At 35.3% G+C, this 12,184-nt stretch overlaps 1 protein-coding gene across 1 annotated transcript in view; it reads right to left on the reverse strand.

The window, feature by feature from the left end:
* LOC107289708 (histone-lysine N-methyltransferase PRDM9-like) overlaps positions 1 to 12,184 on the reverse strand; it is a 29,203-nt gene that overhangs the window by 1,610 nt on the left and 15,409 nt on the right. Inside the window, exons 4-8 of the mRNA XM_015818509.1 lie at positions 7,003 to 7,143; positions 6,181 to 6,452; positions 4,817 to 4,884; positions 2,626 to 2,814; positions 20 to 106 (exon numbers count right to left, since the gene is read on the reverse strand). Of these exons, the coding sequence (XP_015673995.1) occupies positions 20 to 106; positions 2,626 to 2,814; positions 4,817 to 4,884; positions 6,181 to 6,452; positions 7,003 to 7,143 (757 nt within the window). The remainder of the gene's footprint in view (positions 1 to 19; positions 107 to 2,625; positions 2,815 to 4,816; positions 4,885 to 6,180; positions 6,453 to 7,002; positions 7,144 to 12,184) is intronic.

Raw genomic sequence — 12,184 nt, forward strand, 5'->3', positions numbered from 1 at the left:
AGTGAAGCTTTTGCCACACTCCCTACATGAATACGGCCTCTCTCCTGTATGCGTCCGCATGTGAGTGGCCAGGTGAACTGATTGGCTAAAGCCTTTGCCACACTCCCTACATGAGTATGGCTCCTGTCTTACATGTGTTTGTTTCCGAGTGGATTGTCCTGATGATTGGCTTAAACCTAGCCCATATTTTCTGTATGAAGAAGACTTCTTCCCTATACAACTCTGCTTCTGTCTGATCAGACATAGTAATGATCCATCAACCTTTTTTACATGTTCTTTATATAAATATGGCTTTTCTCTATGTGACTGGTTGTGAGTAACCAGCTGAAAATGATTTTTCCCATTGTTTTTATGATTCTTATTCTCTGCTTCTTTATTTCTATCTTTCAAAAAAAGAATTTCACCATCTTTACCTTTGTTCATGTTGCTTGGTAGTCTATATTTCACCGTAACTTGGTAGGAAGCATAAGTTCTTATGTTGGGTAATGATTTTTCTGTTAGTATTTTTTTCGTTTCTTCAGCAAGTATTATAAATCCAGAATGCTTCCATTTCATATGGCGGGTGAGATAATCTTTGCAAGTAAATGCTGTCTCACAACTGGGACACTGATGGCAAACTATTTGTTGCTTCTTCACCAGGTATGAATTCTGCTTGTGAACTACTTGCAAAGAAAAAACAAAATTATTGGCAAAAACATGTAGGACTATTTCTATGAAGAATCTGCTATGATTTATAATTTCTACCTGAGAAGAATTTCTTTTTGAAAGCCCAGCAATGAAAAAAGTACACTTTAGAGTTTATAACTTTTCTTTCACATTAAAGAGTTCACTATTCTTATTATATCAATACTTATTATATAGTTAGATAATTTGCAATTACCCATGTTGAAACTCAACATTAAGAAAACCAAGATCATGGCATCTGGCCCTCTCCATTCCGGACAAATAGATGGGGAAGAAATGGAGGTAGTGATAGATTTTATCTTCCTGGGCTCCAAGATCACCATAGACGGGGACTGCAGCCAAGAAATTAAAAGACGCTTGCTCCTGGGGAGGAAAGCTATGGCAAATCTAGACAGCATACTAAAAAGCAGAGACATCACCCTGCCAACAAAAGTGCGTATAGTCAAGGCCATGGTTTTCCCAGTTGCAATGTATGGCTGTGACAGTTGGACCATAAGAAAGGCTGAGCGCCAAAGAATGGAGGCCTTTGAACTATGGTGCTGGAGAAGACTCCTGCGAGTCCCCTGGACTGCAAGGCGATCAAACCGGTCAGTCCTGGAGGAGATCAACCCTGACTGCTCTTTAGAAGGCCAGATCCTGAAGTTGAAACTCAAGTCCTTTGGCCACCTAATGAGAAGGAAGGACTCACTGGAGAAGGGCCTAATGCTGGGAAAGATGGAGGGCAAGAGAAGAAGGGGACGACAGAGAATGAGGTGACTGGATGGAGTCACTGAAGCAGTAGGCATGAGCTTCATTGGACTCCAGAAGATGGTAGAGGACAGAAAGGCCTGGAGGAACATTGTCCATGGGGTCGCGATGGGTCAGACACAACTTTGCAACTAACAACAATTATCCATGCAGTATGAAAATGGGTTTTAGAAATAAAGGTAATTGTTAATTGTTAATAATTTAATTTTCTTTTTAGGCATAACTTCTTTGTTAGAAGATTTTACACAAGTTGTTAAAATTACATTTGAGCTCAGCAGAATGAAATGCTAGACTGGACTGAACAAACTGAATATGCAAGGCCCTCTTATAAAGATTTCTACATTAAAATATATATATTAATATATCTCCGTCCAAAGGTGATATTGTGAACAAGAATTTCTTCTGATTAGGTTTTATTTTCTACATGGAAAAATATTTAAAAGGCATTAAAAGGCATTCCTACTGTAGCCTCCAATAATATTATTTAGTTTTTATTGTGTTGATGAACTAATATATCTAACAGCATAGTTGTCAAATCTGGTTAAGGCAGAAAAGATGAAAATATACTTGCAGTAAAAGATTTCACAAAAATTGGTAGTGTGTAGAACCAAACAAATGTAATATATATTTCTCCTATCATTATTAAAATAGCTTTCAATACCTGTGTTTGAGAGGAAAATAAGGGCAGGACTTCTAATTTTTTTTCCTCATCTATTAAAAATAAGCTCTTACTGAAGGAAAAAATATGAGCCATGGACCAATATTCATATTATGAATATAACCAATACCAAATATTAATGTAATAGCTATAATCATGTTGTTATTATACAATAATAGTAGAAGTACAAATTATCTCTCATCCTTCAAATAAAGTGCTACTTAAAAGTGGAATAAGAACTGTCAAAATTATGGAAGTCACACTAACACCATGTCAAAACATCAGTTGTATCAACAGACACTGACTATGTGAAATTGTTCCTTGGCATATTATAGCTTAGAGCCGCAATTTCATTTGTAAAGCCAGTTTTTTGACAATATTTTGGCCTAGAGGGTCTTAAATTACTAGAAAAATTAGATACTTATTTAGATATTAAATAAGGGGCCATAGAAAAATTAGTTACTTATTTAGATACTAAATTTGGGAACCTCTGGTCTAGAGCTATCATTATTAATTTAAGTAATGAATCATCTAGCATTATACCATTTAGCGATTTCCATTTAGATCCCCATTTGATGCCAAGTTCCTTTCCATATTCTTCTCCATACCAAACCAGGAGCTCAGATTGAGGTTGAATTACTTTACATGTTCTGTAGTATATTTCCGCATGATACTGGAAAGCAACAAGATTTTGTTCTTCCTCATTTCTGGCACAGTTAACATACCTATTGTTAAGAGGGTGACTGATGTTAAAAGAAAAAGTTGTCATCAAAGAAACCAGGAAATTAGATAAATCTGGGCCAGTCATTCTCTCTCAGTCCAACCTACCTCACAATATTATTGTAGTGGGGGAAAATATAAATTCACCTTGGGATACTAAATGAAAAGTGGTATATATTGTAAAACAAATACATACATATATACATACAATTGTGCTATAGTCACAGCCCTAGAATATTACTATCACTCTTGTTTTCTCCCAAAAAATTGTATTTTTAATTTTTGCCCTTGCAGAGCGAAACGTATCAGTGAGATAATAGCATATTTAGAGTTACAGCGATTTTGGTCTTTGGACAAAATCCATTGAGCAAAGAGGTATTTTTCGAAACCAGTTCTAATATTCCCAAATCTGGAAAGTGACAACCTGCTTTTAAATTTTGTCGTGTACATTGATAATAGCATAAACTTGTGCTTGAATTCAGGATGATTTAAACAAAACTGAAACCAAGAAGTTCTGGGGAACTTCTCAGATCATGAAAGGATGAATATTTATACACTTATTTAAAAATTATCCCGAGTAAATACAGAATAATCTAGGCCTAGGGAATGGCCAAAATAAAGGACAAACATTTTTAGAAGTCCAGATCACTTATATTCATAAGGAAAACAATGAAGACAATACTTAGTATATGAAATACTAATATTAATATTTTGTATTATTTAGCCATTAATATTACAAATAACTGTTAGAAATTGTTGAGAATATTTGTAGCTCGCGTTGTAGATTTTGGCAGAGCTCAGTTCTCTTGCTGTTTAGCTCCCATTCATTTTATTACCAAAGTACTTGCTATGAGGTGCAGAATTCAACTGATGAGGGGATGGTTGATTCTCGTCAATTGGTGGCTCAGATGGTCCGCTTCCTTATTGGTTCATACACTGGTTCTTAGTCAATGTGTTTGTTGATGGACCCATTGGCTTCTACCACACCCTCACCAGTTGAATTCTGCGTCTCACAGCAACCAGTCACAAGACCAACTGACCTATATAAACAAGACACTTCACCCAAAAACCCTGCTGAAGATGTTACCTAGTTTGGTAATGAAATGTTGGGGAGCTAAATAGCAAGCTTGGAGAATAGACCCCTGCCAAAACAAACAGCTGTTATTCAGCTGTAGTCAAACTGTTCTTTTCAGATACAGAAAGACCAAAGGAAGCTAAATTGGAAAATTTGTGTATCATTTTTTCCAGTTGTGTACTTTCTCAGGAAAAGATCCCTTTTTTGTAAACAGAGAAAAAGTTTTCTATACATGGGAAGTGAAATATATTGACCATCTATAGTTATACAGAATTATTTCCATTAAAAAAGACACAATAAAACTTGTGAACAGAAGTATTAAAATTCCTGTACATTTTGAAAGCTACTATATATCCTGATTGTACAAACTGAACATTTCTTCAAATTTTTACTCAATATCTATCCATATTTTCTGATACCATAATTCATTTCCTTGCCTTGATCTACCTCTGTTATTAATCATTAGTCCACTTTAAGAAAGGAATTTCCTTTGTGCAAAATGTCATGGTTTCTCACATTGAAAGCTTTTGATGATCCTCATATTGCACGTATCAAAGAAATTGGAAGCAATTTTCATTGTACAATGTATAATGCAAATATGGCTGAATGGGCAGAAATACGCTGTTCTAGTTTTGACTTATCTGTCGCTATAAAATTATACCAAGTGCTTTGCAAAATATTTTCTTTGTTTCTTATAATTCAAACTTGAACAATTGTGACTATAAGTTAATTTACCTGGAATTTCATTTAGATCAATGAAACATCCTTATATATTCACAAAGTTGACATAGTACAGTACAGCTGTATTGCATGGTATTAAAATCAAGTAATTTAGCTTAGATAGTTTGCAGATTGTTTGTGCTATAGGTCTTTTCAATACTATTAAAATACTATTATACAAAAGTCTCTTTAATTTTATCAAAAACTTTTACCTCATCCAGTTGGAATTAGTTTCATTTTTTGCATCAATGTAAATGTAACAATTCTGCTCTCTGGTAATCTGTAATTATAATAAACATGAACTATGTATGTCAATGGGGAATTGACACAATAATGAATACAATTTCATTGTAATATAGTAATAATATGACATGTCTTGCTTTAATTAATCTCTAGTAAATGGGGAAAATTTACTAAATGTTATCACTTTTTAGTAAATGATAAGAAAATAATATCAAAACATTTCCCTGTTTTATATCTAATAAAATATTGGTTGCAACTTGCTTAATTCAAAGTGCAAAGTACCAAAAGCAATAAATCAACACAGCTTCTCTAAAGAGGGATTTCCATGGCCACACATCACAATGGAGAAAATGCTGTTTTCATGTTAACAGAATAACAGAATGACAGAATTGGAAGGGACCTTGAAGGTTTTTTTAGTCCAATCCCCTGCTCAAGCAGGAAACCCTATACAATTTCAGACAAAAGGTTGTCCAATTTCTTCTTTAAAATCTCCAGCATTGGAGCACCCACAACTTCTGGAGACAAGTCGTTCCATTGATTAATTGTTCTCACTGTCAGGAAAATTTTCCTTAATTCTAGGCTGGTTCTCTCCTTGATTAGTTTCCATCCATTGCTTCCTTCTTGTGATTTGGAGAATAGGTTGATCCCCTTTTCTTTGTGGCAGCCCATTAGATATTGGAATACTGTTATCATGTCACCCGTAGTCCTTCTAGACATACCCAATTCCTGCAACCGGTTTTTATATGTTTTAACCTTCTGTCCCCTAATTATCTTTGTTGCTCTTCTCTGCACTCTTTCTAGAGTCTCAACATTTTTTTTAGACTAGCGTATTTAAAGGAAAAACACTAAGCACAGAGACTTACAACCTGTGTCTAAAGTTATAGATTTTGCAGTACCTCTACAGTCATGAGATAAAAATTCAGATGCTTCAATTCTCCCCACCCGCCTATCTCTCTCCCTACATCTATTCCCTTTTGGCCCTTTGCTACCCTGTGATCTACCACCCATGCTGACCTTCACCATCTTCTTGCTCTCATTGCTGATGAGGCATATGGTATGGCCTGGATTGGGGTGAGTATTCCCATAATGACCCACAATTCTCAGTTAAAGATAGTAACCAGGACTGCTGGAATTGTATTTGCTCAGTGATAGTCATGTGAGAGCTTATCTTACAACCACATTGCTTAGCAATCACAATTCTGATCTCAGTTGTAATTATAATTCAGGGATTACCTATAAAACCACATGGTACTGTAACATAAATTAGGTTTGCTCAATCAATGAAAATGAAATTACACAAAACTCCTGTAAAATCCAAGTACTGTTATCATACCAGCCAGGAATAGCCACTGTTTGCTGCTGCTTCTTCCTCTGTTCTTGTCCCTTCGTATGGTCCAAAATGAATTCCTGGAGGCAATGTTTCACTTTCATTCCAGACTCCAAAACCAGCTCTGGGGATACTTGAAAGGCCAATTCTAAAACCTGAAGGTAAAGTGCAGCTGGCTCTATTTGCCAGGCCTAGTTCAGCTGCTGTGTCTCTGATGAAAAGTGGAGGACCATGAACAGAACACTCATCAACAAAGAATGTCAGGCAATATTCACAAACTAAGAAAGTGAAAAGAGATAAGTGAATATGGAGTCAGAGTCCAATGAATTATCCTTTGTTAAATTCAGTTTTCTATAGGCAATATATATTATGAATAATATCACTTGAAATGTTTGCATACCAATGAAGTTTATCCTGCCCATTTTTATGCCTAACCAATTATTTAAACAACAGAATAGCAGATGAGTTGATATTCAAAGCTCAGGAGGTGACAGCAGCTGGCTAGTCTTGTCTGCTTGTAAACTAAGGAAGGTTGGGACTTAATACTTGAAGGTAAAATTACCAGAAAATCCTAAAGCTGTAGATTAGACTGGGAAGCTGAAGAATATCCTGGCAAAGGCAATCTCCTTCTGTATATAGGAAATTTATATATGTGGAAATGCTGCATATTGTGAAAGAATGTTTGCCAATACAGCAAACAGCTTTCAAATGCTTACGAGAACTATCCTCCACACATATATTAAATTTATATTAAATCTATAACCATATATAAATGTTTGTTTAGGAGAAATGAAGAACAAAAATGATCATTAAAAAAGTGCCTCTCACATAAGTAATCATCATCATTTGGTTCATTTATTTCCATGTATACTTTTCTTTCTCTCTTCCGTAATCTGTAAGTGCTAATTTCTTTGTTCTGTTCTTTTTTCCTTTCCTTTTTCTTTTCAGGCACAACTTTTGTTTGGAAATCTGAAAAATAAAGTATAGCACATAAAATTCAATATTGTAATCTATATTTCCATGGAAAGCAGCAAAACCTCAAGTACAAGAATGGGAATTAAATCATTGTTTTTCTCAGAATTTGTATCATGCCAAGTAAGAAGTTCAAGAATTATACAGTACAATTGTATTTTATTAATTGAATTTAGGATTAACAAACTGTAAGGTGGAAGATTTGGTAAAAAATTTGGGATGATCCATTATATTAGAGGGGAAGTAAGGAGACAGACAATATGTAGTACCAATATTGGAGAATACATCTAAAGGGCAACAAGAATTGACATCAGTAAATATGTACAGAATACCTGAATCATGTTTACACTGACAGAAATCAGTATCAAATTATCTGCTTTATTAATCAGATTTTCAAGTATAGACACTGCATTGTCAGTCCATTGGATGAAGTGGATTAAGATACCTTCTCAGGTCCCGAAACAATTTTCCCAAGAATTCCACTTTGTAGGACTAAAACATACATGAATTAATTACACAATAAATGCAATGTATCTTACAATTAAGATCAGTCTATTCTTGCATATACATATGCTAAATTAATAAATAGGCATTACAACATTTAGTTCTGCAGCAAAGGCATGTGAACATATTTGTACATGGATGTATGTTGTCTACTAACTTTACTAAAAAAAACTTTATAGAAAGAATAGTTTTAAAAAGGCATTCTGCTGTTGCAATATGAACATAAATAATTGCTTTAAAGGATAGCCAATATGTATATATGCCTGGCCAAACATGCTGAGCACTACCCTTTTTCTTTTGAATCTGAAGCTCTGCTACCAAGTTCATTCAGTTTTAAAGGCAAAATTTAAATTGTATAAGGCAAAGATGTTTCCCTATTGCTCCTAAATGTTCCTGTACAGAGAATGGGCAGCTGGCAGTAATTCAGTCTAAATTTCTGTATTCTACTCTTATAGCTTCCAATAACACCTCAAAGGTCACAAAAGATGATCACATGACCCTGTAGCTATCATAAATATCAGAAAGTTGCCAATTTTGATCATGTGGCTATGGGGATGCTGCAACAGTCATGTTAAAAACTGTCATGTCACTTTTTTCAGTGCCGTTGTAACTTTGAATGATCATTAAACAAACTATTGTAAGTTGAATACTACCTGTATTGTTTGATTTTTAAAACATTTAAAAAAAAACATTGAACAATGAATTCCAAAGGAATACAGTACCTTGGTTTCCAATCAATTGTATGTTGATTCCACTAATAACAGCTTTGATCTTGATTAATGTCAGCCCTGTGACACTAGTGAGGTGGAGCTAGTGAACCATATTCTTTTGTTTTTTTATTTTACAAAGATATTTGGGAAATACTGATTACATCCCAGTCACAAAATCATATTCTATGCTTCCCATCTCCTATGAAATCAAAGGTTGAGTGTTTTGAACAGCATAGCAAAGTTTTGTGCCATTGTTTGCCTCTCATACTTCCAAGTACAATTTAACATGCCGAACCTTTGGTAAAGGTTTGTGTTCCTTTTTAGTTTTTATTAGAAGTTTTACAATCAAATTTTATCTTGCACTGTAACAGACCCTTAAGTATATTATAATTATCATGTTTCTTAGCATTATTTCCACCATTGTTACTTGTCTATCTTAACACAGGATGACTGAGGTACTATATATGAGTTAATATTATCTGGTAAGTGTTGCATCCTGCCACTCCCAGGCTACATGATTCACATCTTTCACAGTACTACTGTGTTGACTTGATGAATTTGTATCATCTTGAGCAGCTGTAACAAAATAACATAAAACCAGTTATTTTGCCAGACTGATACAATGATAATTTTTTTACTTACATAAAATACAACCTTTTAAGCAACACTAGTTATATGTTACCACTTTAAAGGGCCACTAAAGGTATTATAATGAACAAACATTTATTTTTCTTAACTAGTTCTTAACAGCCGTGAAGTCTGTTTTAAGATTAACAGCATGCATAGCACTTAAACATGTGTTTTTGTCAATTTTCGTGATGTTTTGCATTTGGATTGCAAGTTCTCTGTTGTTGGTTACCTCACTCTGAAGCAAGAGTTATGTTCTATTACATTTCAATATCTTGCAAACTTTCAGATATTTTTGTTACATTAAGATTATTTCGATAGCTTACCTATAAGTGTTGGTGTCCATTCCTCATCTGATTCAGAGGATTCATTTGCTGTCTTTAAGGGCTGCCGTGCGTAAAGCATAAATGCTGGTTTAGGAGTAGGAAGACCTAATAAAAATATTAGTTATCACTTCTCAGAGAATGTGTTTAATGCTGCACTATCTTTTTTACTGATTCCATGTTTTTCTGTTCTGCTGAGGATAGCATAAAGCATAATCACAATTATAGTGATAATTGAAAATAGGGAATTTTTCTCATTCTGGGCAACATATGTCCTTTTAAAATGCACCTAAAAGTGACAGAACTAGCAAAACCCAAAACCCAATCAGATTAGACTAACTTTTTATGCAACACAGGATTGTTTTGTGCCTTAAATTTTATATTGGCGTACTTCTCTATTACTTCAAGGATTGAATATGGCTATTTTGCTATGTCCTTATAGTGTGGATCAATTAATTGATTTGCTGAAGGCAATCCATTGTATCCAAATTTGGAAGGAAATTGTGCTCATGCTTCCTAGGGACAATTTCAGTATCTTCCCTCATGGGCCACTTATTAACCTCTTATTAATATTATTTGCTGTTTGTGGTTTAAGATGTGTGTACATAGCCATAATCTCTAGATTATGTCATTCAGATGAAACTTTAAATTTTAATGTATTAAATGGTATGGCTTTGCTGAAGTTAAGACTGTAATAAAGGATGAAAATATATTTCAGCACCCAGTGACTTATTTTCCCAGGAATATTTTATTTTAACATATGTATATCTGAATTCTTTGATGTTTCTCCTTTTGTATGGTTTCAAAACATGGGTGAACAATTCAATAATTAGTATTCTGCTCACCTAATTGAATCATAAAGTCGTAATTATGTTTCATGTTTTTATAACGTAATTTCTCCCATTCTCCCATTTCAGCCCACTGTTCTTTAGGAAAATAGATGGAGAGCTCTTTAAACCTATCTTCAACCTAGTACAAAAGAGGACAGTTATATATATTACATGTTTACATTTTCTGCTTAAACAAACAAAATGCCAAAGTTGGCTTACAATTTATCACCATTTTGAATAAATTTTAACTTACATTTAACAACAGAGCTATTAATCAGTGGATCTGACACAAAGGATTGGGAATTGTTCTTAAAATACTAGATATATAGGATAGATAACTTTAGGCAGTCACTCTTTTGCAGCCCAACCCACCTCACGGGGTCCAGCTTAGTTGTTACCTGAATTCACATTTGATTGGACTTCATTGCCCTAATTGACCATTTTCAATAGAAAAGGTAATTGCAGGACTTGATAATGTGGGTTAAACTATCATTGCATATGATACTATCAAACTCTCCAATCAATAACAATTTTGCCCTTTTTTGCTAATTACAAATCCAAATGGCACAAGACTAAAACTGCCACTGATCCAAAATTATATATATATATATATATATATATATATATAAACCAAATGCTTACTGATATCCCCTAAATAAGGTAAATAAATAAAACTTCAACAGAGAAATTTCTCAGCTTTTTTGCAAAGGTTTACAGAGGTTTCCCTAGATTCAAATCTCCAGTTCAGCTAAATTAAGCTTGTCTTTTAATAAAGTTTGTCTGAAAAAGTGCTACCGGATTCCTGATTTTGTCACCATACTCACAGCTCTATTTCTACAATGTACAATGTCTACTCCCAGATAACTAACTGCACATAACACAGCATACTAAACCCTATCACATTCCTTGTAATTTTTAAATATAAAAAATTATTTCCTATCTTGAAAAAAAAGTTGACATCTTTAAAAGCAGTAAGTCCTATCAAATGAGCATATCAGTCTGTTTCTCTGGAGTTTTAGAAACACTTATTATTCCCTCACCTTGGACTTTTGTCCACTTTTCTTATTAGTCTGCTTTTTGCTCCTATCTCCAGAATTCTTTTTCTTGGTACTTTTCTTTATCCCGCCTGCCTCAATATTTACTGAAACATCAGATGACCTTGTAGTTTCTCCTATCAAGGACTCTCCTGCCCCAATCCTTGGATCAGTCTCCAAGTTCTCTATAGGAACACATCCTTCACTTTCAGCTGCTTTTTCTCCTGCAATATCATTTTTATCTGATATTTCTTCCCTCAGCCCTTGGGCTCCTGCCCCACTTGAAGTATCTTTGCTCTGTCCCTGGGATTCAGCCTCCATTTGCCTCAGCCCCTGAACTTCCATCCTGGAGGGGTTTACCTCCCCTATTCCCTCCACCTCAGGTGGTCTCTCCTGCCCTGTTTCGTGGGCTTCTGCCCCAATTGGCAATTCCACCCACTCCCTCTGAGATTCTGCCCCCGTTGGCATCTTTCCTCCAACCTTCACCCCAGCGGAACCATCTATATGGGATCAAATCATCAGGCTTTGTGTTGTTGTGCTTTTCTCCATTTAATGTTAGATTTCTTTCCCCCACCTCAGTATTGGGTTACCCAGAAGCCAACCCAAAGTTGCCCCTTTCAGCCCCCCTGCCCCTCCCGGAATGAGAGAGACCCTTCCCAGCTCCTTTCCCGCCTTCGAAGAGAAGCCCGCCAAAACGACGCGCAGCCAATCAGCGCGAAGCACGGGCAGGTTGTGGCCAATCATTGAAATGCGCGGGGAAAAAAGCTCCGAATCTCTCGCTGCCGCGGGGATGATGGAGTTCGCCTCAGAGCATTAAGAATGCGATACAGTATATATTTCTAGTCAACGGAAACCCGTGACTAATGTATATAAATCACAAAGATCGGTTTTCTCCAATCTGTTGCCTTCCAAATGATTTCGACTTTCATCATCGCCCGTACTGGGGGAAGATGGGAGAATGAAGTCCGGAACACTGAAAGGCATTACATTGGTGATAAGTGGGTTTTCAA

This window comes from Protobothrops mucrosquamatus, unplaced genomic scaffold (genome assembly GCF_001527695.2).
Source record: "Protobothrops mucrosquamatus isolate PMUCROS unplaced genomic scaffold, P.Mucros_1.0 scaffold756, whole genome shotgun sequence".
NCBI lineage: Eukaryota > Metazoa > Chordata > Lepidosauria > Squamata > Viperidae > Protobothrops > Protobothrops mucrosquamatus.